The 27,843-nt window shown below is 33.5% G+C and overlaps 1 protein-coding gene across 1 annotated transcript in view; it reads left to right on the forward strand.

The window, feature by feature from the left end:
* LOC128556192 (E3 ubiquitin-protein ligase rnf213-alpha-like) overlaps positions 1 to 26,859 on the forward strand; it is a 28,594-nt gene extending 1,735 nt beyond the window's left edge. The window contains exons 2-16 of the mRNA XM_053540347.1: positions 6,513 to 6,738; positions 7,544 to 7,714; positions 8,399 to 8,461; positions 16,478 to 16,587; positions 17,152 to 17,280; positions 17,427 to 17,592; positions 17,847 to 17,905; positions 20,340 to 20,478; positions 20,664 to 20,857; positions 21,394 to 21,558; positions 22,750 to 22,882; positions 23,028 to 23,225; positions 23,718 to 23,857; positions 24,275 to 24,476; positions 25,525 to 26,859. Of these exons, the coding sequence (XP_053396322.1) occupies positions 6,513 to 6,738; positions 7,544 to 7,714; positions 8,399 to 8,461; positions 16,478 to 16,587; positions 17,152 to 17,280; positions 17,427 to 17,592; positions 17,847 to 17,905; positions 20,340 to 20,478; positions 20,664 to 20,857; positions 21,394 to 21,558; positions 22,750 to 22,882; positions 23,028 to 23,225; positions 23,718 to 23,857; positions 24,275 to 24,476; positions 25,525 to 25,578 (2,149 nt within the window). The 3' untranslated portion in view covers positions 25,579 to 26,859. The remainder of the gene's footprint in view (positions 1 to 6,512; positions 6,739 to 7,543; positions 7,715 to 8,398; positions 8,462 to 16,477; positions 16,588 to 17,151; positions 17,281 to 17,426; positions 17,593 to 17,846; positions 17,906 to 20,339; positions 20,479 to 20,663; positions 20,858 to 21,393; positions 21,559 to 22,749; positions 22,883 to 23,027; positions 23,226 to 23,717; positions 23,858 to 24,274; positions 24,477 to 25,524) is intronic.
* The last annotated feature ends 984 nt before the right edge of the window (positions 26,860 to 27,843 follow it).

The following is a 27,843-nucleotide window of genomic DNA, read 5'->3' on the forward strand; positions in this document are numbered from 1 at the left end:
GAAAGAAGTAAAAACTTACCAGAAAAAAAGAAAAATAAGGAAAAAAAATTTTGGTCCCAGTGGGGCTTGAACCTACGCACCCCTGAAAATCGCAGTCAAAGTAAGTTTATGGTAGAAATTGAATACTCTTCAAAAAGGAGATACTCTATTATGGGCCTAATACCTTAAGGATGTAGGAGCGAATTTTTTCTAACGGTCAGAATTTTTTCATGCTCTGTGAGCTTGAAGAACATTAGTTTCTAAGACAAACAAGAGAGGAAAAAACACAGGTCACCGAACTCGTTTTATTTTTATAGGGCATTTTCTTCACCCGGTGTTTGAGCATTTCTGAAATTTTGTAAAACTGTAAAAATGGTGGTATGTTATAAAACATATAATATCCCATTTAATGTTAAAGGGATTTCATGTCTTACAGGTTAATATGAATACAAGGTGATATCAGTATTATATAAGCATAAATGTCACGAACAAATCTCTCTCATTTTTACATGATGACATAATTACCCCACCCACTTTATTTTCAATAAAAAAAAAGTTTTAGATCTGCAAAAAAAATTCTGACGGTAAGATTTTCAAAATATTTTGCAGCTTTAATGACATACAAAAATGCTTCAAAATGGACAGAAAAAATGTTGGGGTCACCGTGCATCTAAGAGATTTATTAAGAAAAAAACTGTTAAAAACTGGTGAATTTTGATATTTTTTGTTCTTTTTGTTTTAATCTATATTTTCTAGGTAAAATAAAGAGCTATCTTGAAGAGTTTTATTTCAGTTATAGCTTATTATTATATGTATCATTCTGGAAAATATCAAAACCAAGTCTGATCTACTTTCATAGATATTTGAAATTACCTACCCCTACCCCATTGTAAATCTTACGTCAAATTTAGGCAAATGCCAGCCAAAAATAAGGGTGAAAAATTTTTTTTTGCAAAAAGTAGAATCTATTTTGTTAAATGGTACATTATTAGCCATATTTTAATAATTTAACGTTAATTTTTTGCAAAACTTTTGTTAGAAAGCAATATTCGAAGAAACATTTTTCAAAATGGCGGATATTCTAAAAAAAACGCTCATACATCCTTAAAGCATTGTCACAAGGTCAGTTCTCAACAACCTTGTATGCTATTTTCTTTCTTTTGGGTAAACTGATTTTGAGTTTCAAAGCAGTCGGAAATACTCATAACCAACTGATACTGGCCTTTAAGGTATTGTATGGTTACTTATCATGACTGTCCAATTTTTTTTTTGAAGTTCCCATGGTTACAACATTCATTTTGCATTAAAAAAGAACTTTAAATCATAGTTATTTTTTTTGCTGCAGTTACTATAAAGCCATTAATATTAAATGACATTTTAGGATAAAATAACAAAAATATCTATATGTGTTTGTGTAAAGACACTGTCCTTTCACCTTTGGAAATCATTTTGTTGCTATGGAAACAAATAGTAGTAAAAGCAAAATCATGTCTACTTCGCCATTTGATTTAATATATACATTTTAAATTATGAACAAATAACAGTGTATATCCAAGACTGAAAAATTTCATGATATTTAAAAATATACAGTATGTTCATGTAACAACAATCATGATGCACATTTTTTATTTAACAATCAAATTAAATCAAATGATCTACCGAACAGTTTAGTCAATATTTTGCTAGATACAACTTTAAATGAGCCGCGCCATGAGAAAACCAACATAGTGCGTTTGCGACCAGCATGGATCCATACCAGCCTGTGCATCAGCACAGTCTGGTCAGGATCCATGCTGTTCGCTAACAGTTTCTCTAATTGTAATATGCTTTGAAAGCGAACAGGATGGATCCTGACCAGACTGCGCGGGCTGCTCTGGATCTATGCTGGTCGCACAGCCTCTATGTTGGTTTTCTCATGGCGCGACTCAAATGTATTTAATTCTTTCAAACTATCAAGACAATGGCCAGACTTTTTACGGATAGCTATAGATAATGTAGATTTAAGACTTTACTAAGTTTATTCAGAAAAACCCTGATCATACACATTCCAGTGCCAGAAAATACTCAGTTAATACAAACTGCAGTTGCAGACATATCTCCTAATGCTTTTTCCAAAATATATCAAAATACACAACTAAATCTACTTTATTTATTAAAGTAAATACATGCTGGTAAAATAGGATGATATATGTCTTGTATATCTTAGAATGAAACTTGTTTTACAGATGACAATTTTACTGGATTTCTGATTTATGAATGAGGTCTTAAATTAGTCAAAAAGTCAGCTAGAAACTCAGATATTCTCTTTAATTATTGGCCAATTAGTATATATGGGCTTAAGTAATTATCTAACACAATATAGGTAACTTTACAAATGTATGAATTTTCATTAAAATCTGCATTGCAGACATTCTTAAAAAATAAATTTCATCAGAAAATATGATTTTATGATACAGGCCTAAGAGGGAAAAAGAATTGTAATATTTCAACAGTCTCACAAAATTAAGTATACTAATTCAACCATTGTTTTGCTATATTTTCTCAGTATTTTTTAAAGATTTAAAAAATCTGTATGAAATAAAATTATCTATGGTAGAAAATATACAATTAGATTTGCATATGTTTGAGTAATAAGCCTTCATGTATAATTATGCTGTAAATTAGTATCCAAATCTGATGAGAACTGCAAAACATGTGCTTCTTTTTACAAATATTCAAATACTGTCATGTGTTTATTCCATTTAGATATGTTCAAGTGCATCTTTTTCAAAATACATTAAATTTTATCAAATTTAAATATAACAAATTTAATGTTATACATGCAAAAGTAATCAAACAATATCAGATTTTTTAAATTTTAATGTAAAGTCAAGAATAAAGATATTTTTCATTTACAGGGCCTTTGGTTAAACAACTATCAACATTTTTAAGAAATGACATTCATATTTTTTCCATAAATCTGAAAAAGAAACATTAATTCAAACAACATAATTCCATCTTTAGGGTCTCCAGTGTGAGTTCTTCTATTTATGTCAAAGGCACCAATCATTATTTTTATCTGTGGCAATCCAAAAAAGGGACAGATCTTCACTATTCAGATGTTCATAACTTATTCCAAAAACACTAATTGATGATTCCCCACTTTCAGCCGCTCTATTTGGAAAACACACACTATTTTCATAAACATTTTGCCTTCACAATGACATACTGCATTTCAAACTTGTGCCCTCTACTATAGAGATGAAGTGTCATCTTGTCAACACTAAACTACCTAGATCAGACAGTTATGTCACATACTGCACATTTGCAAGTTATAAAAAGTCTTTTTAGCAGTCCTTGTTATTTTTATTTGATACAAAATTTTGAGAAGGCTGGCTCTTCAGGTGATATCAGAGGTCTTCTGACTGCATTTACTTTTACCATGACTCAGTGTAGCTGTCACTGAAAAATAGAGAAGTGAGAGAATAACAATCTGAATGTCTTTCATTTGACTATGGGTGGTGGTGGGATGGGGATGGGCTCCCAAGTTAAAATATTTGTGACATCATGTTACTGGAAAGAATTACTGATCTTCTATAAGCCAGCTGGAGGGTTTCCTCTCACAAATTTGTAACTGAATAAACTTTACATACACTATTTCAATCATTTAATAAATTTTGTATAAGTAAATGTATAATATATACACCTTTCCTTTATTCTTTTAATGAAAATAATTTATCACATAGATCTCCCCACCCTTGAAATGATTTTAAAAGGAACAATAGTATGAAATACATTAAATACTTTTGACTTTGCTATACTTTGATTAAATTTAAGATACATGAAATTCTAAACAAAGTTCATAAATATTCTGTCAAAAGATAACATTCAGTCAAGCATTTATAAAGATCTGAAATCAGACCTGATCAGACACTAAGACAAACAATAAATAAAATGTAGATACCTTCCTTCCTTTTATTCCAATATAAGGATGATGATGATCATTCATTCTTTGAAGAATCAGTCTGGAATAAACACAAATCAAACTAAAATGGTTGTTACTGTTGTTACATTTTGACAGATACAGGATTTCATCCTTTTCAACATTATATGGACCACTTTAAAGGTAAAATCTGTTTCTCATACATGTGCAGAGGGTCCTTTTCTAAAAAAGGGTATATTTTAAAATTTCAGAAACTTATCAATATTTATAGTCACAATACAAATCTGTGTCAATTTAAGTTATATGAAATCCTACTAGCTATTCTTGTATCATAGTTTGAGAGGTCAAGATTTCATACTTGTATGAATATGGGCATGTGGGGGACTTTATTCTTTCTTTAAATACATGTAAATATACATGTAGGCCTCTGAGGTGTAAATATATATAAAAAAAAACATATTAAATTTGACACAAACCATTTACATTCAGTATGTACTTGTAAAACAGTAAAACAGACATGTGCAGACTGACTTATGTGTAGCAATGGATGCAATTAAATGTTTATTTTTCAGCATTCAGTGAGTCTTTACTTCAGTAAGTCTATATTTCTTCAGGTACTTTGGCAAACACATACACTGTTGCAAATGACTAAATTATGATTACCTCTCTAGAACATCCACTCACTTCATAGTTGTTTGAAACTTTATCATCAAGCAGTCATTTTCAAAAGAAACAACTCATAGCTGAAAACAAAACAAATAAATTTACAAAAATATATAGATCATCTACACTTTGAAATGAAAATATGTCTTATCTGCTTTTACAATTAACATAAAAAGCTTGTTAATGGTCATTTACAACTAAAATCAGGGCTTTTTCCATTATATACTTTCTGCCTCCAATAAAAGGAGGTAATTCCAAAGAAAACAGTATGTTTCTTCCCAAGTCTGAATATGAAATTCCCAAATGTGTTACCTTATATGAGTGTTTTATGTTTTAAAATGGTTTTGAAAATTTGTATATATCTATATTTAGGTTATTACAACAACATTTACAGTTTTGCTCAATTACTGAAATGTAATCCATTAATATTTTACAAAAAAAAAAAATCTTTACATAGATTTTGGTAATTTGGAAAATTTCCATATTAGACAATTTCTGAGGGCATTTTCCCAATTCCACTGCTGTTGGTGCATGGTATTCCCAAAATGATGGGAAAATGCCTGTAAGTTTTATCTTGGTAAAATTATAAGAAATGTCTGTCCAATATTTAAAAAAAATAAGCTCTGTATGGTCTTTGAATCTGTTGAAGGAAGTGAGCTGCACATATCTTGCATAGCTTGAAATTTTACATGTCATATTAAAACATAAAATATTATGAGACACACCTGTTTTCATTGTAGTGTTATCCTTTAACACTGATCCTTCAGTCAGTTGATACAAACTTCACTTATGGAGATAAACAGACAGATGACAGACTCGGATGTCTATCCACAGTTTAGAATCTTTTCTGCCAGAGTATTTTTCCCAAACAATGTCGCTGTTCAGCAAATTTTAAACGTGGACTTGGTTTGAAGGGACACATCCAAGCATCACATGCCTATTTAGCATAAAATCTCTGACTGTCATTGTACATATCTAAAAATTTGCAAAATCCGAGTAGAAATCTGAATTCAGCATAATCCAGGAAGTAAACTTAGAGACGCTTCTTGTGATTTCTTAAATGAAGAGCATCAAGGGGAGGTAATAAAAATAGGGAAAATGCCCCAAATCATAAGCTTTGGCCCAAATCTACAAGAATGTGTCTGAATGACCCACTACGATTTATATTTCTTTTTGAAATATCATCTTCCCTTTATACAAGCAAATATACTTTTCTGCTGAGACCTGTGCACTTTTCAAGATGTAGAGCACAATATAAACATATGTTTTGCTCCATAAATATATTTTTCTTGCAGATAAAAGTCAACAGTAGATCATACAATAATCAAATAAATATTTGGAAATATTAGTTTGGTATGAAACCTTGTGCATTTGCCTTTAAAATTTGCAAGTATGAAAATAAAGGACACTTTCTAGTACTTTCCAGATAACAAAATAAGCATGCACCCCTACTTACTTGAAAAATAAACAAGTTTGGGATTTGCATTCTCGTTTCCATGGTAACCGGGACATATATTGAAAAAATGAAAAACAGGATTTCTTAATTTTGCACCCTCTTCAAGAAAAAATGGGTTTAAAGGAAATATGTGACTATGAGTTTCCAACTTTTTTTGGTTCTTACAGAGAATTGGTATTAACATTTGATAGACTGTGGTTAAAATTGTTTAAAAGAGAGAATTTTATTCTGTGGCGGACATTAATGCTAGTGAACAATTTCAACGTACATAAATTGTTACATATGCTTGTGTGTTATTCTGTTACCTTTTGTATCTTAAGTAACACGCAATTGTAACCATTAGACGTAACAATCTATAAGTAACCATTTCTACAACAATGTGTAGAACTGTGTATTTCAAGTAATTTGTCTATGTTTGATAATAATTTAATAGGAAAATACTATTAAATAGTCTAGAATGTAAACAGACATTTCCATTTTGATGTTCGACAGTTGTCAAGAGGTTTTCTTCTACAACTGCCACTTGGAGAGGGACATTGCTCGTACTAACAAGACGCTTATGGAAAACGTATTCATTATGGTTGTATGTATAGAACTTCGTATTCCGCTTTTCCTAGTCGGTCGACCCGGGAGCTCAAAGTCTCTTGCAAAAACAATACTGTTTGATGCCATGCTAGGTAATGCTTCAAGACGGTATCCTTACAGAGAACTAAAACAGGTAAGATGTAAGTTTATAGAACGATATTGAAGGGACTTTTGTTTCCGGTTTGGCTCATATGATATTGTTCACCAATAAGCCCTCCATATTTCATGTCTCTACCTAACATTTTTGTAGAAGTTTTAACTATTTGAAAATACATTTATAGCACACTAAGGCCGAAGTTGAGATAAATCTTATTTTGTCGGATAACTCTCAACGTACAAGATGAAAAGGTCTGACGCGATTCGTCAAGTAACAAAAGGTGCATTTTTATTTCATTATACTTTTGATTTTCTGACGTGAGTACCAAGGTCGCTACAACTTACGCAACATTAGTACTAAGACATTTAGAAGGAGACATGGTAACAGTTCTGATTTTTTCGGTTACTTTCGCTTTAACTGGAAGCGATTTCTAGATTATTGTTTCTTAATTCTGAACAAGAAAATCAACGCATTAGAATTTCTGCATGAATTGAATAAGCTTCATGCATGTATATTGTTCACATGCAGTGATGAGAGAATGATTAATAGTTAAAGGCAGTCTTAAAACTTGAAACGCATCCTAATCTTATCGAAATTTGATATGGCGGAAAATATCGCTACTGTAACTAAGTGTAACAGAAACAAATGCAAAACGTGTCCAAACGTAATAAAAGGAGAATCATTTCAATTTTCAAATGGTAAATCGTTTTCTGTTATGCAGGGTATGAATTGTAATCAAAAGATTTTATTTATTCTGTTATCTGCACCAACTGCCAACAATATTTTAGATATTAATCACCATGAATTATAAAGATGGTATAAAATAATACCAATATTACAGGCTCAGATGGTAACCTTCCAGTGCAGTCCAATAACTGCCAAGAGTGGTATAGAAAATGCATTCAGTCAATGTGCTCAGTTGCAGAGGGATAAAGACTTGGATACATTTGTCTCAGTTGTTGTTCTTGATGATATGGACATGGCAGATAATAGTACAGGAATGCCCCTTCAGGTCAGTTTTAAAAACACATAAATGAAAGCATAGATGTTATACATTATATATGATATCTGTGAAATCAGAAGACATTGAGGTATTAACAATGCACACAAAAATGCAAGTTTAAAGTATCATCTGCTAGTACCAGTGAAATAAAAACATATTTATTCTCGGTCGTCTCCGAAACAGGATTGATTTAAACAAATGTAATATGCAAGGTCTGTAACAAAACAGATCATGAACAGAAGCAGCACTGGGGGATTACTCAAATACGGAAAACAACAGGCAAGCTGAGCTTAATCCATATCTATAGCAACCCGACTCCAAATCGAAAGTTTAAATAGAGCAAACAAAGCGCTTTCTAGCTTTAGCACTACATGCAGAATATTAAGAGATTAGGCTCTGTACACCTGTTGTTGCAGCATTGTTTTGTGCTTTTAGAGTACGGCCGTTAAATCAAGTTAACTGAAATATTGTAGTAATATTCATAATAAAAAGGTTCCGGCCCCTCATATAGTACCCAGCTAAAACATTCAGTTTTCGTTCCGCTTCGTAGTAGTATAACACTAGTTTTATGTGATAATATAATCATATGTATAAAATATTAAATCAACATATAATTAAATTGGATAGCTTCATTCAAATATGATATTAGTTTTATGTCCATACTAAGGTAACATGAAACAGTTTTACTTGCAGACCCTTCCTCAACTTCTTGATGATGGAGTTCTAGGTTTGGAGTCGCCAGCAACCCACAAAAAGGTTCGCTTTTATAGAAAACTCGTGTCGGCTGCAATTCTGTGGAGTTCTTATTTCTCTGTCACAAATTATGCAGCAGTTAGAGAGACAGCATGTAATTAAGTCGACAAATAATATTTAATACTTTACTTATACAAAATTTATATGCACTTTATTTAGTTATTATGCAGTTATTAACATGATATGAGAGATAAAAGGTAAGGGTAGATTTCCAAAACATAGCCAAATACCCTTGCATCGCAAAGTAGGCCCATAACAAAAAAAAGCTGTAACGAAAAAATGTGGGATTGGGTGTTAGGAGAAATTTGAGCAAGGACGAATATTCAAAAGGGAAAGCCACGTTCCTTAAACGCAGTAACCCTTCAACGTACACAGACACCACCTAAAACACACGCACGCACGCACGCACGCACGCACGCACGCATGTACGCATACAAGCAGGAAAAAACTACTTTAAGGCACCGCCCAAGGACGGCCGGCGTCCAAGATTGTGGTTAGAAATAGTAAATGGATAGGGAGTTGTCGATGGTGGTAGTTAAAAGAGAAGGAAAGAAACGCGAAAAACAAACAAGACAACTTGTGCAACACATAAAAAATGTAGACGGATACAAAACAAGTTGAAAATAGGTGCACCGCCTTTGAATGGTCAGTTACCAATAAAGGATACTCGGAGGATGGCAGGGTTAAACCTCGCATGTATCCTGTTTTCAACAAGTTAAGAAACCCGGAGGATGGCAGGGTTAAACCTCGCATGTATCTTGTTTTCAACAAGTTAGACAAGACAGTGTAAATAAAGAAAAGTTCCAGATCATAACAAGTAAAATATAACATAAGGGTCAATCTAAGGTATAAATGCACCAATGTACTCAACAACCTTTACGAAGTCAGAGCACCAAGAGCCTAACATTTAAAGACACGGCTAAGCAAGCTGCAAGACAAAATTCCTATCCGTTCGTCCGGGGTTTTTTTTGTAGGATTTAGGAGAAAAGCATCAAGGAGTCTTACACTTTATTAATCACCAAACCATCAAGTAGGAAAGCTTAGCGATTAACTGTAGTTGGGCCAATCACCAAACATGTACTGTGCTTAACGATTTTAGCATTGTATCCTCTTTTGTTAAATTTTTTAAAGATTTTTATTTATTTTTTTTAAATTTAAAATAATATTTATTTTTAATTTTTCGAATGTTATAAACTATATCCCCATGAGTAAGATCAAGTTTTAATAGTGTTTTAAGGTTAGTATTATATTTCTTTAATAGGCCGGATGATCTGTAGTAAAATGTAGTGAAAGCCTTCCGTATTTTTTGATATCGGTAACCTTTTTGTAATACTATTTGGTGATACATGGTGGTACAAAGATGTCGAGCATTCGATATTTTAAGAAAATTTCATATTAATTCGTTTTGATAATTCATTACATGTATTTAATTTGACGTTTACATATTTACCGCGGAAAAAGTATTTCAATTTGAAATCAATAAATTAATTTCATTTTCTTTCTATTTATGGTGATAACGAAGCAGAGTTAAAATCAAAGCAGACATTGAAAAGATGAACTGTTGATTTGCAAAGTTTGGTATACTGAATTTTGTAGATGTAAAATAAATCGAAGTACTGACTTATTCTACATAATATAGCGGATTCTATGCTAATAAGGATCTTCAAAAAGATTTTATTATGGCAACCACTTAACAATAATCAATGTATAGTGCACTAAATATCAGTTCATTACTGAATCAGTTTGCCGTTATTACTCCTGCAACGGCTGATCAGAAAATAGAACTAAAACTTTATTAAGCCTTTCAAGAGTTACAGCTACACGGATTTCATTCTCATTCTATAAACAGGAAACAAACGCGTATTGACTATAAGAGCATAAGGAAATAATATAGCTTTTAATAATCATTCTCGATACTTCATGCCTGAAGATATGAGAGAAGATAAGTCAGTTTTCTTTTTAATGCGGGATCTACTGAGGTGACATTTGATTTGCTTAAGGAGCAATCAATTGTTCCTTACAATAACTAAGAGCAAAAAGCTTCTCGACGAGCTTTATTTCAGGAAATTATGAATAAAATTTCTACCGAGCGAGTTCTTTTGTTATGACCTAATATGCGTCTTTTTATTTTGAACTTCGAATTCCCTACACATTTATCTGAAATTTGATTTATGCAAATAACAATGTTCTATAAAAAGCCCTGACCTCATTGTTTAATTTTAGCCCAAAGTCTTGTTTCTATTTCCATAGATTCTTTTCTCTAAAGAAAAACTCTTGAAGATTTAAAAAAAAAGTACTACACCTTTACGCAATAATACTTGAGCATATATAAAACCCAAACTTCCAGTTTCAACGACACATCCTAACAAGCTATTTTTACAAAAGATTCATAATCGTACTTCAGCATTTCAAAACATTTTCATCCGTCATTATGTGACCCCCATTTCCATGAAAGAAAAATGCTATAACTGACAAATCCTTGAATGCATCGATCTTTTCTATGCTGTATTTATATTTTATTTAGTTATTGGACCATTTCATATAATTCCGAATCCTTTCCAAAGACAATGAGCATAAAATGGCATTGTATACATTGTATAAGATATCTTTTTGAAGCGTAGACCGTAACCAACCAAACAATAACTGATTAGGGAGACACACTTAAATAAACAATATTTCAGTAAATAAATTCTTCAAATCTTTTAGCTCCTTTTAAGTATAATTTTTATCTGATTATGGTCCTTCTACCCTTTTACTCGATTTTGGCATTTTGTTTTCATGTTATCATCAAGGAAATGTTTTCAACCAGAATTCTTGTTTGATTTTAACAAAGGGTTAATTCCCATTGATTTCCCATTTCGCTTGATATGTAATGACTCCTCCATTTCAAGCAAAATGTGCAGTTTTATTAAAACAAATACTAATACAAAGAAAAATACTTATTTTGTGATATCTAACGTGTCCAGTAGATACTTATTCTCCGTATCTACTAGCGGTAATGTGGCGACCGGTGGTCATTTACCTTTACATTCAGATAATTCTAAGAGAACCATATAAACACTCGACGTTACAACAATAATTTAAAAGTACTGATATCACCAATTAAATCACCTATTCTTAGAAAAAACAACATAAAAACATATGCTACTGAACACGTTAGGTTTCATTCACTCTCTAAGTGCCATTTTAATAGGTGCATGTGCTGACCTCATCTGAACTGTAACTCGACAATACGTTCTACTGCTAATAACAGAAATTTCAGTATAAATATTCATTCAGACATTTCTTGAAATTCCTCTAATGTGTTTAATTTTCAAAATTCGTAATAATAATAAATTTTAAAACTTCTTATACAATCATTTTCGTAAAACTGGACATTCGGTTAAAGATGTTTCTGTTCAAGTTTCCCCCATGAATATTTATGATTTAACAGTATAGTATGAGGTAAACATGACTTCTGGCTTGAAAGCAAAACTAAGACATTTCTCTGAACTTAAATGGATTAAAATTCTACAAACACCCTTTCCACTGGGTTTAAATGATAACATTTATCAAAGGGGAAATATTTCAAAAGACTCTGGAATTGATATATTCTCTATTTATTCCCCAAGAAGACGCAAAACTCGTTCTTATGGTGTTCGACGAAATGGGAATATCAAACGTAAACTTCGAATAACAATGACTGTAGCTGATTGCCATAGGATACTTAAACTCTCTGGTAGACATGCTATGTTATCATGTTTAACCTCTTTATCTGTTTCTTCGTTGAGGCAAATTGATCAAGAAGATGATAATATTTATATGTGTACACATCCATTTTACGACACTGCTTCATTGATTCAAAATTATACACAGCATTTTCTTGGACCTCATATTTATTCTGAATCGGATCATAAACGAAACTTTCTAAAATTATCTTTCATAAATAAAGGAATCGAGTTTATTGATTTACCTAGTATTTTAAGAAACCAGTCTGTAGTTAACTCTATTCCTAAATATTTCAAGAATACAGAAACACCTATCATCTGTTACAAACATAATAAACTAGTTATAAACGTTACATTTAATGACAATCGATTTGTCTCGGATTTAGACATAGAGCTTAATGTTCCAGATAGTTGTAACTGGAAAGAATCTAAATACTGTTACCAACCAGCCGGTCGTATCATAACAGGTAATTTTAAGATTTTTAATGATAAAAGAAACAGAAATATTTTCTCCAAATGTCCAAAATATAGAATTCCCTCGTCTATTAATTTTGAAAAATGTCTCTCTGAAATAACTCAGTCTATTGATGACTGTATTAAAAATGGTGTCGGAAAGAAAATGCAGATCAGAACGCTCTCACTTAATAGAAAAGATTATATTTAAAATCATTAAAACTCTAGTTGAATTTTATGACACTTCGGAGTTTAAAGAAAGCTTTATCCAAGGTACACATGAATTTTGTTTTTACTCCTGCAGACAAATCTTCCAATAATATCATTATATGACACATTTACTACACAGAAATAATACAAAACGAACTGAAACATACAAAAACTTACCAGTTATCACAGCAAGATGAAAAACAATTATTGCAAAAAGTCATTTAAATCAGTGTATGAATTTTAATGTCGCACTTGATGACAGTCAGATGAAGCTCCCTACACTTTATTGGATCCCTAAACTTCACAAAACTCCATATAAAGCTCGATTCATTGCAAATTCAAACTTATGCACTACATAAAAGCATTTCTCTACTTTTGACTTCTTGTCTTACTACAATAAAAGACCACGTACAGAAGTATTGCCACAAGGTACTCGGGGGTAAATCTGTTTTGGTCCATCAAGAACTCCGGAGATGTTATCAAAAAGCTAAATAACAAACACTTCAATTGTTCGAATATAAGTACTTACGACTTTTCTACTCTTTATACTAATTTACCTCATAATCTTATTAAAGTCAAACTAGTACCTTTAATTGAGAAAACATCTGCAAGAGAAAACGTAACTGGTATCCCGATGAGAACCAACTGCGCCCCTCTCATTTGCTGATTTATTCTTATACTGTTATGAACGGGATTTCGTGCTTAGTTTAAACACTGAAACACAATTTGAAATCATTGAAGCTTTTAATGGAACCTCAATGTATCTTGATGATATTATGAATATGGACAACCAATATTTTTCAGAATGGTGAAACATATTTACCCAAAAGAGTTACAGCTTAACAAGGCTAATACTTCAGATTTAGAAGCGTCATCTTTTTATTTAAATTAAACAATTGTAAATAATAATCTAGAAACGAAAATATATGATAAAAGGGACGATTTCAATTTTGAAATTGTCAACTTCCCCCACCTTGACGGAGATGTCCCTCAGGTCAGTTTTAAAAACACATAAATGAAAGCATATATGTTATACATTATATATGATATCTGTGAAATCAGAAGACATTGAGGTATTAACAATGCACACAAAAATGCAAGTTTAAAGTATTATCTGCTAGTACCAGTGAAATAAAAACATATTTATTCTCGGTCGTCTCCGAAACAGGATTGATTTAAACAAATGTAATATGCAAGATCTGTAACAAAACAGATCATGAACAGAAGCAGCACTGGGGGATTACTCAAATACGGATAACAACAGGCAAGCTGAGCTTAATCCATATCTATAGCAACCCGACTCCAACTCGAAAGTTTAAATAGAGCAAACAAAGCGCTTTCTAGCTTTAGCACTACATGCAGAATATTAAGAGATTAGGCTCTGTACACCTGTTGTTGCAGCATTGTTTTGTGCTTTTAGAGTACGGCCGTTAAATCAAGTTAACTGAAATATTGTAGTAATATTCATAATAAAAAGGTTCCGGCCCCTCATAGAGTACTCATATAGTATAGTACTCCAGCGGAGTCTATATTGCACAACTCATTCGTTTTGCAAGAGTTTGCTCAAAGATGATTTTAATGACAGAAATTTTCAGATCACCAATAAATTGTTACATAAGGGTTACCGTTATCATAAGCTACGGAAAACTTTCAGTAAATTTTACTACAGATCGTCGGAACTGTAAGAAAAATACAATACGTACCTAATAACACAAACTTGGACTTATACACCCGGAATATTATGGAGATGTGGTTTGGGCGACCTGTGAGGTTTCCACTTTTTTTCTGTTTTATTATCACAGCAGCGTTGTTTGTGCCGTGTGGCGGCCGTAAAAAGTCTCCCCGTACATTCAATCAGGGCTGTTATATTTCGATCTTCTCAGATCGTTCAGCACGACTTTTATGTCGTGTTATTGGTACTGTTTAGTTTTAGCTCAACATGACCATTTCAGTGTGAGTGGTTCCAATACTCCTGCTTTCATAGCCTTGGGTAATCACCCCTTGGTTATGGTGCCTGCTTTTTAATTTTGTCTTTTGACAGTTCCTGTGATACGCAGGCTCCATAACCTCGGATCTCCTTTCTAAATTCAAGGTTGTTTAGTTCTGCCCATTGTTTTTTTTTCGTTTGGGGCAAACCCTTTACTTTATCTGGGGACCAAACGCCGCTCTTCATGGAATCACACGCCTCAATATGTGTATCATTGAAGGTTTCATGTTCACCGCCGTTTGAATACTTCTGCGGATGTCTCTTAATTGCTTTTTGTACTTTTAGCATGTGTAAATGTTGAGTTCTGCTCAACCCGGGACTAGAGGGCGTGGACGGTAACGTGCATTTCCACTACCGTCCATGAACAGGCTCAGTCAAACCGAACCTGCAACATTTTCGTTTTTTGTCGTGTTGGGCGACTTGTGAAGTTTCCACTTTTTTCTATTTTATAAAATTCTGAAAATTAAACATAGTCCTTATTTTAATTAGATATTTGTAAAACGGGTTTATAAATTGATCAAAAGAGGATACGATGCGAAAATCGTTAAGCACAGTACGTGTTTAGTGATTGACCCCTCTACAGTTGATCGCTACGCTTTCCTATTTGATGGTGCGATGACTAATAAAGTGTAAGACTTCATGATGCTTTTCTCCTAAATCATACAAACAATGGACGGGGGGAGTTGATTTTTGTCTTACAGTTTTCTTAGTCGTGCCCTTAAAAGTTAGGCTTTTGGTTCTCTTACTTCAGAAAAGTTGTTGAGTACATTGGTGTAATTATACCTTAGATTTACCTTATTTTTTGTTTTACGTTATTAATCTGTTCTTTTCGCGCTAATGTTAGAGCCTTTCTCAGCGGGGATTTTATTTACATTGTGTTGTCTTACTTGTTGAAAATAGGCTGGCATGCCCTCAACGCGTTTAAACCCAAAGTTTCCTGTATATTGTACTGACCGTTCCAAGGTGGTGCCCCTTTTTCCAACTGGTTTTCTGTCTGTCTTGTATAGTCTGTTGTTTTCTTGTTTGTTGTATGCGTTTTTCCTCCTCCTTACTCCCCCTATTACCTCCTCCTTTCCCCTTGCATTTACGCAACTTTTTGCATCCCCTCTTTGCTTTGAGTTAGTTTTCGTGGCTCCCCTTTATTCAGGCTGACGGAGTCTTAAGGCGGTACACAATTGTTTTTCTTACTTATATGGGTGTGATTGTGTGTCTAAGGTGGTGCCTTAATGTTTTCTATGTTATGTAGTTGTGTGTGGTTGTGTGTTTGATTTTGGTTCATGGGTGTCTGCGCTTTTGTGGTTTGCGTTGTGGTGTGATTGTTCTTAAGGAACGTAGCATTCCCTTTGTATATTCACCCTTGTTCATCTTTTCCCCTTCAGGTTCCTCTTTCCCTCCCCCCCCCCACCCCGTCCCTCTCTATTTTACCACTTCCTCTCCTATCTATATTTCATATAAATTAATATGTACTTGTTAGATGTTTGAAGCAACCCGTCTGTAATACTTTTCCATTACAGCTTCTTTTAATGGTGTGCCTACTTTGCAAATGTGTGGCTGTGAGGCTGTGTTTTAGGTGTTCTGTGCTTGCAAGATATCTACCCTTACCTATTATCTTTTGATTTAGTTTGTTAAGCAGTTTCTGGCTTTCACTTTTTCTATTTTTAGGTTGCATTTATTGGTATTTCCGGTCACGTTCCTGAGCCAGCTTTAGTAAACAGAGGAGTTATTGTACAGACAGAGGTACCAGATCTTCAACAGCTCAAGGACATTGCAAGGTGTACTTTTATATTTATTTGTCATGGTACGATAATTATGATAACAACATTTGCAATCTTGTCATCGGTCTTTGAACCTTAGCAGTTAGTTAAACATGTTATACAATTAATGAAAACGCTACTTAATACTTTTGTTGATTAAACTGTAAAAACAAATACAGTAGAAATGTTCCGGACACACAGAAGACTATATCATTAATAACTTCCTTAGTTAAACGGATTAACAAATATAGATCTAGCAAAAATACTAAAAAAACTTAACACTTGCAGTGCCGTTTATCTTTGTTTTTTAAAATCGATTAATGACAGCAGACATCCATTACGGAAGTCGGGAAGATATAGCTTTTTATTAATTATACTTACGTTGTGTTCATATTTCATACATTAGATCAGACTCGTTTATTCATTGTCACTCATCTGTGACTGTTTAGTTATTTGTTGGTTGATTTTCAAAATTTCGCAAAACTTCATATTTCACCGGGGAAGAAACTTCTTAAGATAAGTCCACCTTAAAATTTCAGAACGTATAATAATGTACATGTATTTCTTCATAATGCTTCATAGTTCGATGTGCATATCGGATTCTGACCTGATTACACCTTTGATTGAGCCTATGGCCAAGTCGTACCTAGAAATCGTCGAAACTACTTCTAAAACAACGGGAGAGTTCTTTGGACTAAGAGATTTCTACAGGTATTTACTTACATTCTAACATATAAATTAGGATTAAAAGAAATACTTTTGATTATTTTGAAAGTGCGCTCATTTCATCTGTAAGTATGTAACAGTAGCCTGTGCGTTATGTAAAATAACCCATCTTTCTTTTAATTTGCTTACAGGTTTTTAAAGACGGTTTTCAATTTCACAGACAAATCTAGGCGAAAAGCAACGTGGCATGAATTATTATATTCTATTAAGAGAAACTTTGGTGGGCTTGACAGCGTAGTTGCTCCAGCTGAGATTTTAAGGAAAAACTTAACCACGGTTGTTCGTTTTGAACTAGAGGCAAGTTTCAAAAGCCATTGAATAACTAAGATCATTTACATTCTTTCGAGCGTTTTAATGATGTTTAGAAATATAATTGTAATTACAAATAGTTATACATATTCTTGATATCTTTGTTTTCATTGATCATGCCGCGTGTAAAATTAATTGGTTTTCTAGGTGACAGTTCATATAACTAAAGACCATTACGTTTTACTAGTACGAAGCTGCTGAATCTTTAGATAATGATAAGTAGATGAATGATATTATTTCAGCCAAGACCTTCCGACCCAGACTGTACGCTACTTGGACTTGTTCAAACTCAACTACAAAGGTAATAAAATAACTGACAATTGCAGAATAAAGAACTGACACTGTCTGACAGGTATTCATCTTAAGTATATATATCAGATAACATTTCTACACAACACAACGTGGAATGTCAGATAACATTTCTACACAACACAACGTGGAATGTTGCAAGAACAATTATAAACTTCATTTGCGCAAAAATTTACGTCGGTAATGCAAGATTTGAAGAGTAGACGAAAGTGATGTTCCTACACGTTGTAGTCGTTCATGCGGTTCAAATCCTGACAGCGGCAAGAACAGAGTATAAACGCTCACTCTTACGAATAGGTTTACTGTATAATATAAATTGGATAATATTCTCAATTAGTTTATGATAGATAATTTTCACAAAGCGAGAAAACCCAAAGATAAAGAATAGTCGTTTGTTTTTTCTTCAAAAGTACGACCAATTACATTTCGTACTTTCTGGCCTTGTGTTTATCAATTTGCGAAATAGAAGTGTCGTCAAAATAATCTGATCTACAGAACCTGGTAATCAAATAGACAATAGTTGGTAAGAAAAATACATTCATGGTTTCTCATTGTTTTCTCGTTTAGGGCAAACCCATTATTTTAACTGGGGACCATAAGCCGCTCTTCACGGAATTACACGCTAGTGTAGCATTGAAGGTTCCATGTGCACCGCCGTATGAACACATCTGCGGATGTCTCTAAATTGTTTTTTGTACTTTTAGCATTTGTAAATGTTGAGTTCTGCTCAACCCGGGGCTAGAGGGCGTGGACGGTAGCATGCATTTTAACTACCGTCCATGAACAGGCTCAATCAAACCGAGCCTGCAACATTTTCGTTTTTGTTGTGTTGAGCGACCTGTCTTTGGAGTTTCCACTTTTTCTATTTTAAATAATTTGGAATAATAAGGCATCTTTCTAGAATATCGAAGATAAAAATGTCTGTATTCAGCTTTTAGAAATGTAAAGTTTCTTTATTTATATGGAGATGTACCAACTTGATACGTTTTATGGGACATATATTTCTAAATTAATTCGGGTTGCTTTAGCGTGTTGTCCTGTTGTGGAGTGGAATGAACGTAATCACTTTGTTCCAAATAACATCTTCAGTATGTCTGCTCTTATTATTATTTGCGTAACAGTTTGCTAACATTTGGTCGTTATTCATATTTGGTCTTAACATTTATAAAAGGTTGAAGACACTTCTACGACCAAGCATATATGTTTACAATCGAATCGATATTTCATACGCCTAAAGGGACGTTTTTGTAGGTGATCCCGTCTGTTGTAATTTAGTTTCCACTCTATAATGTAGGAATGATTTTACCTATGATCCTCAGACAACTTATTCACATTGTAAATGGACAGCAAATTGCATCTATTGATTTCTGGGTCAGTAGTTTAAAGGAAAAGGTCATAGTCTGTTAGCTATTTCGTTTCCGCACAATAACATTTAAGTGCTTTTATAAATGATATTCAAGATTTATCTGCTCATTACCCATAAACCAGTGACGGTTAAAACAAAAACAATTTCCACTAAATATCTTGAGAACCCATTAGCCAACGATCTTTAGATATGACAGGCACATTGGTAATGGACAATTCATGTCCTGTATTAATTTTGAGGTCTGTGATTGAAATGCAAAAGCCACGTCGACAGTAATACAAAAGCTCTTTCCACTCAATACCTTGACCTACTATACTTTAACTTGGCATATCATTCATGTGCAGTAAATGGCCCTATTGGCGTGACGTCATAGAGTCAAAGATCAATGTCACACTTACTTTAAGTATAAAAACCGTTTCATCTCAATATTTTGGGAATGATGGAATGATTTTATAAATAACCACTCAATATTTGCGGACACGATGCCAGTGAACTGTAGATGGGTCCTATTTGATTGAGGTTAGTGGTTCAAAGGTCAAGGTCACAGTGACTGTTAATACAGAAACCGTGTCTACTCAATATCCTGAGAAAGACTTGACCTACGACCATCAAGCATGGTAAAAGACCCTTATAATATTGAAGTCAGTGGGGTCAGTTTTTAGTTTGAACTTTCTTAGTCAACGGTTATGGTCAGTTTCATGCGAAGTGATCAGATGAACATATTATGTTTTGGTGTTTGTCATTAATAAAACCTGTTAGAAGATACCTTTGAATTTACAATGTAACCAAGCAAAATAATAGCAGACTCCGTTTGATTGAGTTTTTCATAAGAAGTAATGAAATATGCAACACCCCTCACGCACACTAGCACCGGCTTAAGCGAAATTCTATTACGGTATATTTGAGTGTAGTGAAACCTGCCTGTTTGTTTGCAGTGTAGTTTTCGTTCAATGAATTCAAATTGCTTCGGGCGGATTTTGTTCGGCAAAGCGGTAAATACATTGACTATAGATTATTACATCGTTTGACTTGCCTAATTTACTTGTCTTTATGTATTTAGTGACGGTCGATACCTACTTTTGATGACAGAGAATTATGGATCTCTAAACATCATACAACAGACGTTATTCAAGAGACTGGATATCAAATATATTACCATGTTTGGAAGCAGCTTTCCAGGTGACCAAAAGGATACAAAGGTTATTTTTTACCTCTCCATTTGCTATTTTTTCTGTCTTTATCGATTATACAAATTTTTTATGAAAATCTTGCTACTTCTTAACACAATGAAAGGAATAACAGTCATGGCGGTTTTCACCGCATTTTAAATCTTAGCACGATTTCAATGCACATGGGTAATATAAAATGATGTTACCGTTTGCAGGTTTGTCTTTACTTGGAAGAGATCAAATATTTTATGCAAAATGGAAGCACAGTCGTCTTACTGAATCTTGAGAGACTATATGGAAGTCTGCAAGATGCTTTGAATCAGTATTACATATACTTTGGCGGAGAAAGATATGTAGATCTTGGACTTCCTACACATAGAATTAAGTGTCCTGTGCATAAAAACTTCAGGTAAAGTGAAATGAGATCTTAGTATAGGAACTTATGTGAACATTAACTGAATACAGTATACTTTCCGATGTTCAGGAAGCATGTCTTTTCATATAGGCACTAGGTCAAAGATCTTTCGTATTGACTCGAGGCCGCCGAAAGGCCGAAAGAGAATCTAGTACATGACAATTGGTTAAAAACATATGTATTGACAATTTTGTTACACGTTCACATTCGATTATTTAAAATTGAAAATAATGCCAATAAAGTAATTTGAACTATAGTTAACTGCTATCCTATGTCACTTTAGCTTCGGCGATATATGACCTTTTTGTGTCGATTCGCCGTAAAACCCAACTCATTCATTCAATTAGACATAGTTATCTCCTGTTGTCCGGCTACTGGCCCGAAAAACAACAATGTAATGAGCGGAATATTTATCTTTGGGTATCTGACTTTATTTTAAAAGCTACCTTATCGACATTCATCAATGTAAGTGTTAAAGGTAAAACATATAGATTTAGACTTGTTATAATCGTTTCAACTACATATTTTAGACTTATAGTGGTAGAGGAAAAGAACACTGTATATAAGAAGTTCCCAAAAACTCTGCTAAGTCGATTCGAGAAACACGTTTTCACCCACACAAACATACTGCCCTTAGAACAGATCCGGGTTGCACATGAACTTGAAGACTGGGTCAAAACTTTGATGACGCAAAGGTAATATTCTGTTAAATAAATGTGTGTTTTTTATGTCTTTAAATATACTGTATAAATGAAATGAAAAGCGGAGGTATGAAGGAAAACATGAAATAAACAGCAAAGTTGATGTAGATCATATTTATGTTATTAGAGATGTACTGTGTCTTAGACCTAAAACAATCTTTGTTTCCGGTAACATGCTAAAAAAAATAGGGTAAATGAATACGAATAAGGAGGTTATGCCTTTAAAGCACCAGTAAGTTGATTTCTAACATCACTGGCCATATGTAAAGCATAAAAAATTCAGTTTTGCAACTTTTTGTTAAAAAGTTGAAAAAATACTCTCCAAGGCCATAAAACATTTAGGGTCGGGCCAAAAATTTAGGGTAGGTCGGGATACCGGAAACAAACAATTTTTTTACGCCTTAATTTCTGTCTTAACCTCTTGCCCGTTAATCAAAACTAATAAAAATGAGAAGACGTAATATATAAACACCGTTTGCACTATAATATGCTAGTACGCAGTTGCGTATAGAATACAGATATAACAACTGTAAGCAATGGGGAAAATTGTACAATAAGTAAATGTCCGATGCAAAGACATGATCTTTAATATCAAAAAAGAAGTTATAAGCTATATTCTTAAAACCTGAATTAAGCGTCATTCTAAAAATGGTTGGTTTTCCAAATAATATTACCGATTTTAATCACGTATTGAAGGTTACATATTAAATACGTGTTCTTTACAAACACTTGACATATAGAGATAATTTCTACGCTCAGTTCATTTCAAAAGCAAACAGATACTGGCTTACAGATGGCAGGGAAAGTTGGAGACCCCGATCCCAGATGTCTGTAAGCGAATGTAGTCAACACGCGCTGCAATCTTGCCAAAACCACATTATAATTTCCTTATTAAGCAATCTACGCCAGCATATCAAAAAGGCACATCAACTCAGCTTTTAATGACTTGAAATATTGGTCAATTCATATACTTGTATGGATATCACGAGTTTTACGGATATTCAGTATTCGTTACCGGTAACCAGTAAACGGACGATTGCTTAAATTTGTTACATAATTATATCCTTTTTTGGTTGTTTGATTTATTCAATATTTTGCATATTGATCTTTTAATTATATTTTTGTTGAAGAAACTAGCAGCAGTTTTTTTTTCTCAGCCTCACCTTTCAAAATGTGTACTTTTAGGAAGGACATAGGTCGCAGAGCCAAAGTTGAGGATGTTTTTATTGGTTATAATGGTGACACGTGCGCTTCTGTTGTTCTCGATATATGGGACAAACATAAGCATTTAGAATATACAATGGAAAAGGATTCAAAGGTAAAGTATGCATTTAGATTACTTTATTTAAGGAAGTGACGTAACACAAAAATATCATTATGGTTTATTTCTTTCTTCAAGTCGCATAATGATACGAGTGTGATATCAAAACAAAAAGGTTTAGCATTTTGTTAACATCTCGCAGGTTCTTCGAGAAGCAAAATCTGTGTTGCTATGGTGTGCTACACCCGAATTGCTTGAAAGGATAGACAGCAGTAGTTTATCTAACCCAGAGAAAAAGTTTCTTAAAGGACTGTATTTGACAGAGCAGGCACATGACAGTCTCATCCAGTACCTAAATGTAGCAATTGTACTACGACAACGCAGGCAGCTTTTCACCCAGGTTTGCGTTTACTTTATGTTTTAACACTTTGCAAGTGAACTAGAGTCGAAATTAGTGTGATTTCATATTTCTATTACATTATTTTAATGCATTTCATACTTTCCGGATAGTAGAATCGAAACACATCTACCAATTTCAACTGAAAAAAAAATCGTTTTCTTACTGATCCATAACTTAGAGTTATCAAAATTCTAAAAACCAAGATAAACATGATAATGTTTATTCATAAGTTTTTATAGATATTTTCTCCTTGGTTTTGTTGATAACTGCTCCCTGATTTTATAGATACTTACTCCTTAATTTTAAAGATAACCACTCATTGATTTTATAGATAACCACTCACTGATTATATAAATGGCTTTTCAGTGATTTTATAGGAGGCTTTTCAGTGATTTTATAGATAACCACATAGTGATTATATAGATAACCACTCAGTTAGTTTATAGATAACCACTCAGTGAGTTTACAGATAACCACTCATTGATTTTATAGATAACCACTCATTCCAAACTAATATCGGCTGTTCAGAAGACGGATATCAGCAAGGCAACAGAAATATGTGCAGAGAACATTTCCATTCTGAGGACTCTGACTTCATTCGAAACGGAAGAGCAGTTTGTAAAAACGATTCGGTAAGTTCGCTTTCTTTAACTATATAGCTGTATTATATCTTAAAATTCATCTCATTTATTGTGCTGTCTGCAAATTGAAACATTATCAAATAGAATCCGTATGGAGATTTCGGAAGCATAGAAAGTACCAAGAAAAAGAAGCAGACTCTGTTCATGAGAGGTAAAGAAACATGCATCACCCCTCACGACTCGTAGCCCCAGCTTACTACTATATATGTGTATGGATTGAATGAATAGAAATAAGCAACCCTAAGCCGAGCCACATGGCACATTTAGATCCTCTGGAAGCATAGGATACACGGAGGCATCATTATTTATTTGAATGTGAAAAAAACAAAACTACGTATTGATTTTCCTTAGTACATTTTGCCTAAAATCGTAACAAGTAATTACCTCAACGTTTTTTTATTAACACAGACAACACATTCAACGAGCAGACAAGGACCCAAGCCTGCTGTTTGTACAGTGTGACGCTGGTGACGAAAATGACAACCTTATAGCTTTTGCCCGATATTGCGTTACAGATCAACTTGAAAAGATGAAAGATGAGTTACGGGCACCGGTGCATGTTGTTTTGATTATTCAGCTTCAAAGAGGAACTTCTTACACTGGATTTCAGGTACTTTTATCGGCGGTTTAGAAGGTCTCATTCGGCAAGTTGATATGGAGTATCCTAAATGTGATTATATCGCATACAATCTAACTCTCTAATTGATTTGTTTACACTTGGAAATGGCTACATTGTTAACTTATTAGATTCTTCTAAAGAGCAATTTACAATTCAAATATTCACAATAAGGTATTGAGTTGAATGTGGGGAGGGGAAAGGTATGGAATATAATGTAGTGGATTGCATGTGATTTTACTGCGCAGTGTGGGATTGTGGTATGGAATTGATACTATAGACGAAACACCATATCGAGCAAAAAATATGTTTATTGTTAAAATATAGTTAATAATTATTCGGAGAGAATAGAACTGGTACATATAAAGGGACGTTATGCTTCAAAGGGATAACGTAGAAGAGATAGAAGTGCCATTAATAACTTTGCACAGGTATTATTTATCTTTGATCTAATTACATAGCGTTTAAGTACCGGTGATATGCAAGTTTAAACTCATTTTGTTTTACCTCCCACCAGATTCTAGCTCTTTCATTGGTTGAATAGTGTCACGTGGTTAGCCTCTATATTCCTATAGAGTGTCATTGGGTGACCCTACATGAAAATTGCAATTCAAAATGGCAAAATATTTCTTCTTTAATTATGATTTAACGTTTCATTTTTAGGTTGACTATTCAATGAATTAGGGAGCTATCCTACTTGCCCGGGAGAAGTAATTAAGTGGTCGTTAAAACAAATCAATTATTGGGTTTGTTACTGATCCTCTACGGAAATATGTAGGGTCAGTATGCTTTATAGAGAGCTCGGCTTCGCCCTAAGCTTCGCCTCGCCCTCTATAAAGCATACTGACTCTACATATTTCCGTAGAGGGTCAGTAACAAACCCAATAATTAATAATATCCCATATAAAATGTCTGAATTTGATTTGCGCAAATCGGGATTAGTTCAAAGGTCAAGGGCAGATCTGGGTTTTTATTTTGCTCTGAATTTTCTAAGCATTTGAAAACTATTAAAACCTTTAAACTGTTATGATTATATTTTCAGTGCGGACTTTGGCATTCAGTGCATATAGATGACTTGAAAACGGAACAAATATAGAATGACAAGTCTGAAATATATACGAAAGGACAAATTTCACCTCCATATTGGTATAGAAATTAATCTTGAAACAAATATCAAACACTATGTGATAGATATTGAATTGTGAATGCATATACATGTAGTTTTGTTGATTGTGTTGTTAACCTATCGTACTAACTTTCCTAGAATGCAAATCAATTGTCTAACGGTATAATTCAGTTGCCAGGAAATTACAGCAGTATTTTAATTTTTCATTGCAAGCGCTTTCAGTATTAAACATATCTTCAGGCAGATACATTTTGAAAACAATGATACAGAAATTTGAAAGTTAGGAGAGCACAATGCCATATGACTGTTTAGATGTTCTCCAAATAATCTGTTCACTGTTGTGTATTCCGTGTATTTTTGTAAGAGGCAAGTAGGCAAAATGTCTCTAATGTACTTACCGTTCGCTCAACTTGTGTAAGCTTTTCACTGTCCGCTTTGATGTTATGAATGTAAAGAAGTAAGCTTTACAAATATGGGAAATGAGAGCACGAAACGCTGAACAACAGAGCTATTCGATCTCGTGGCTTCGTTTCAGTATCACTTTGTTGTTATCACGTATTGTACGATCAATCTGGCAATCGTCAGTTCTCTTTTGCATTTATTTGAGAATTGATTATCTCTTTAGAAAAGATGAAAGTCATAGTATATGGTTGTTTAAAGCTAGTGTAATATGTTAGAAGCTATCTTGTATAAATAGCGAGGCAATTCCTTAAACATATAATAAAATGGCATGTCTAAAGATGAGGAGAAAATTATGTTTGCAGATAATACATACATTCGTTAACATAATTATATTTACTAAAGACCTAGTAGAAATCTGACAGTCGTCATAACGCATACTATCAACAGTCGATATATCACCTAAGATTTGTAATTTTGAGTGAGTTAAAGGATACATAAAATAGTATATTAATGGAAATGGAGTACTAGCATGATAACGCTAAAACTAGCATATTCTCCAATACCTCAAATAATGTAAGAAAAGGAAATTTAATCGTTATTAATTTCCGGCTTTATATGTTTGTGAATTCTGCGTGCATCTACTGTTTATAATAATTGTTTGCGAAAATGCACTAAATGCATGTTTTTTAAAGTTTAGAATTGTTACTTCGTAAAAACGAGCTGCTATTCCCTAAATAATTATAAGCCCCCGGTTGCTGTAAATGGTTGCTCCATTGTCATTTGTCGACTAACACACATGCAGGCTATTATTTTGTCTTAATTGCTTTCCAGTTTTATCACAGATCGCTACGTTTAATAAGTATATTTTCTATACAGTATTCTTATGAATCCATCTTATGTCTTTGTGTTTATATTTGAAATTCTGCTCCACGAAACGCAGTCATCCAAGTATCGGTACCGCCATGACCGACGCGGGTTCGAAGCCTCTCTTGAGTTGTCATATGAGGAAGACATCTAGCTGGATATTGAAGGTAGGTTCTACACAAGTCCATGACTGAAATAACGCTCTGATGGTTACCTTAGGTGTTCCTCCGCCATTAAAAGCTACAAAAAGTTGTTATATGACCAAAATTGCATTAGTTTGACTCTCTTGACCCCCAACCCCAAACAACCAAACAAATCATTCCATTATTAGTTATTTTGTTTGTTGTTGTTACAAAAATACATCACTCTGAATGAAGATAGGAAAGGACCTCTAGTACGTACGTCATCGTACACACGTACATCGCAGTGTAACTGATAAGCTGCTCTAACCCAGTTTGTGTCTCTGTCGCAAAGAAATTCTAAAAATGCTACTTGTATTGTTGAGGATTTATAAGCTGGATACGTAGTAAAAAGTAGTTTAAATGAAATCTCACAGGGCCCAGTTTTACGAAATTTCAACAGTTGATTAAGCTAACGGTCGGTCAACGTCTAAAGTTATATTTAACACTAAGAAGACTTAATAAAACAAAGCTATGAGTGAAGCATTATGTATAGGTTATAAGTTGAATACAGCAGTTTTAAGATTTTAATATCCAGCGAGCGTTAGCGAAGCGAGAAATTAATATCTTAAAACTGTTGTATTTACCATATAGCCGTCTTACAGTTAGCTCCAGGTACAGGTACAGTGTTACTGGGCGGAGTCTATTAAATAGTAACATTGAAATATTAAATTTAATACATAAAGTTGATGTGACAACTATATGTGAAATAGAATGGCCAGATTTGAACGAAATGGAGCAATTCCATTGGCAGAGCAACTTGGGCGAACTGTAAGAATACTAAAATGTT

This window comes from Mercenaria mercenaria, chromosome 4 (assembly GCF_021730395.1).
Source record: "Mercenaria mercenaria strain notata chromosome 4, MADL_Memer_1, whole genome shotgun sequence".
Classification (NCBI taxonomy): domain Eukaryota; kingdom Metazoa; phylum Mollusca; class Bivalvia; order Venerida; family Veneridae; genus Mercenaria; species Mercenaria mercenaria.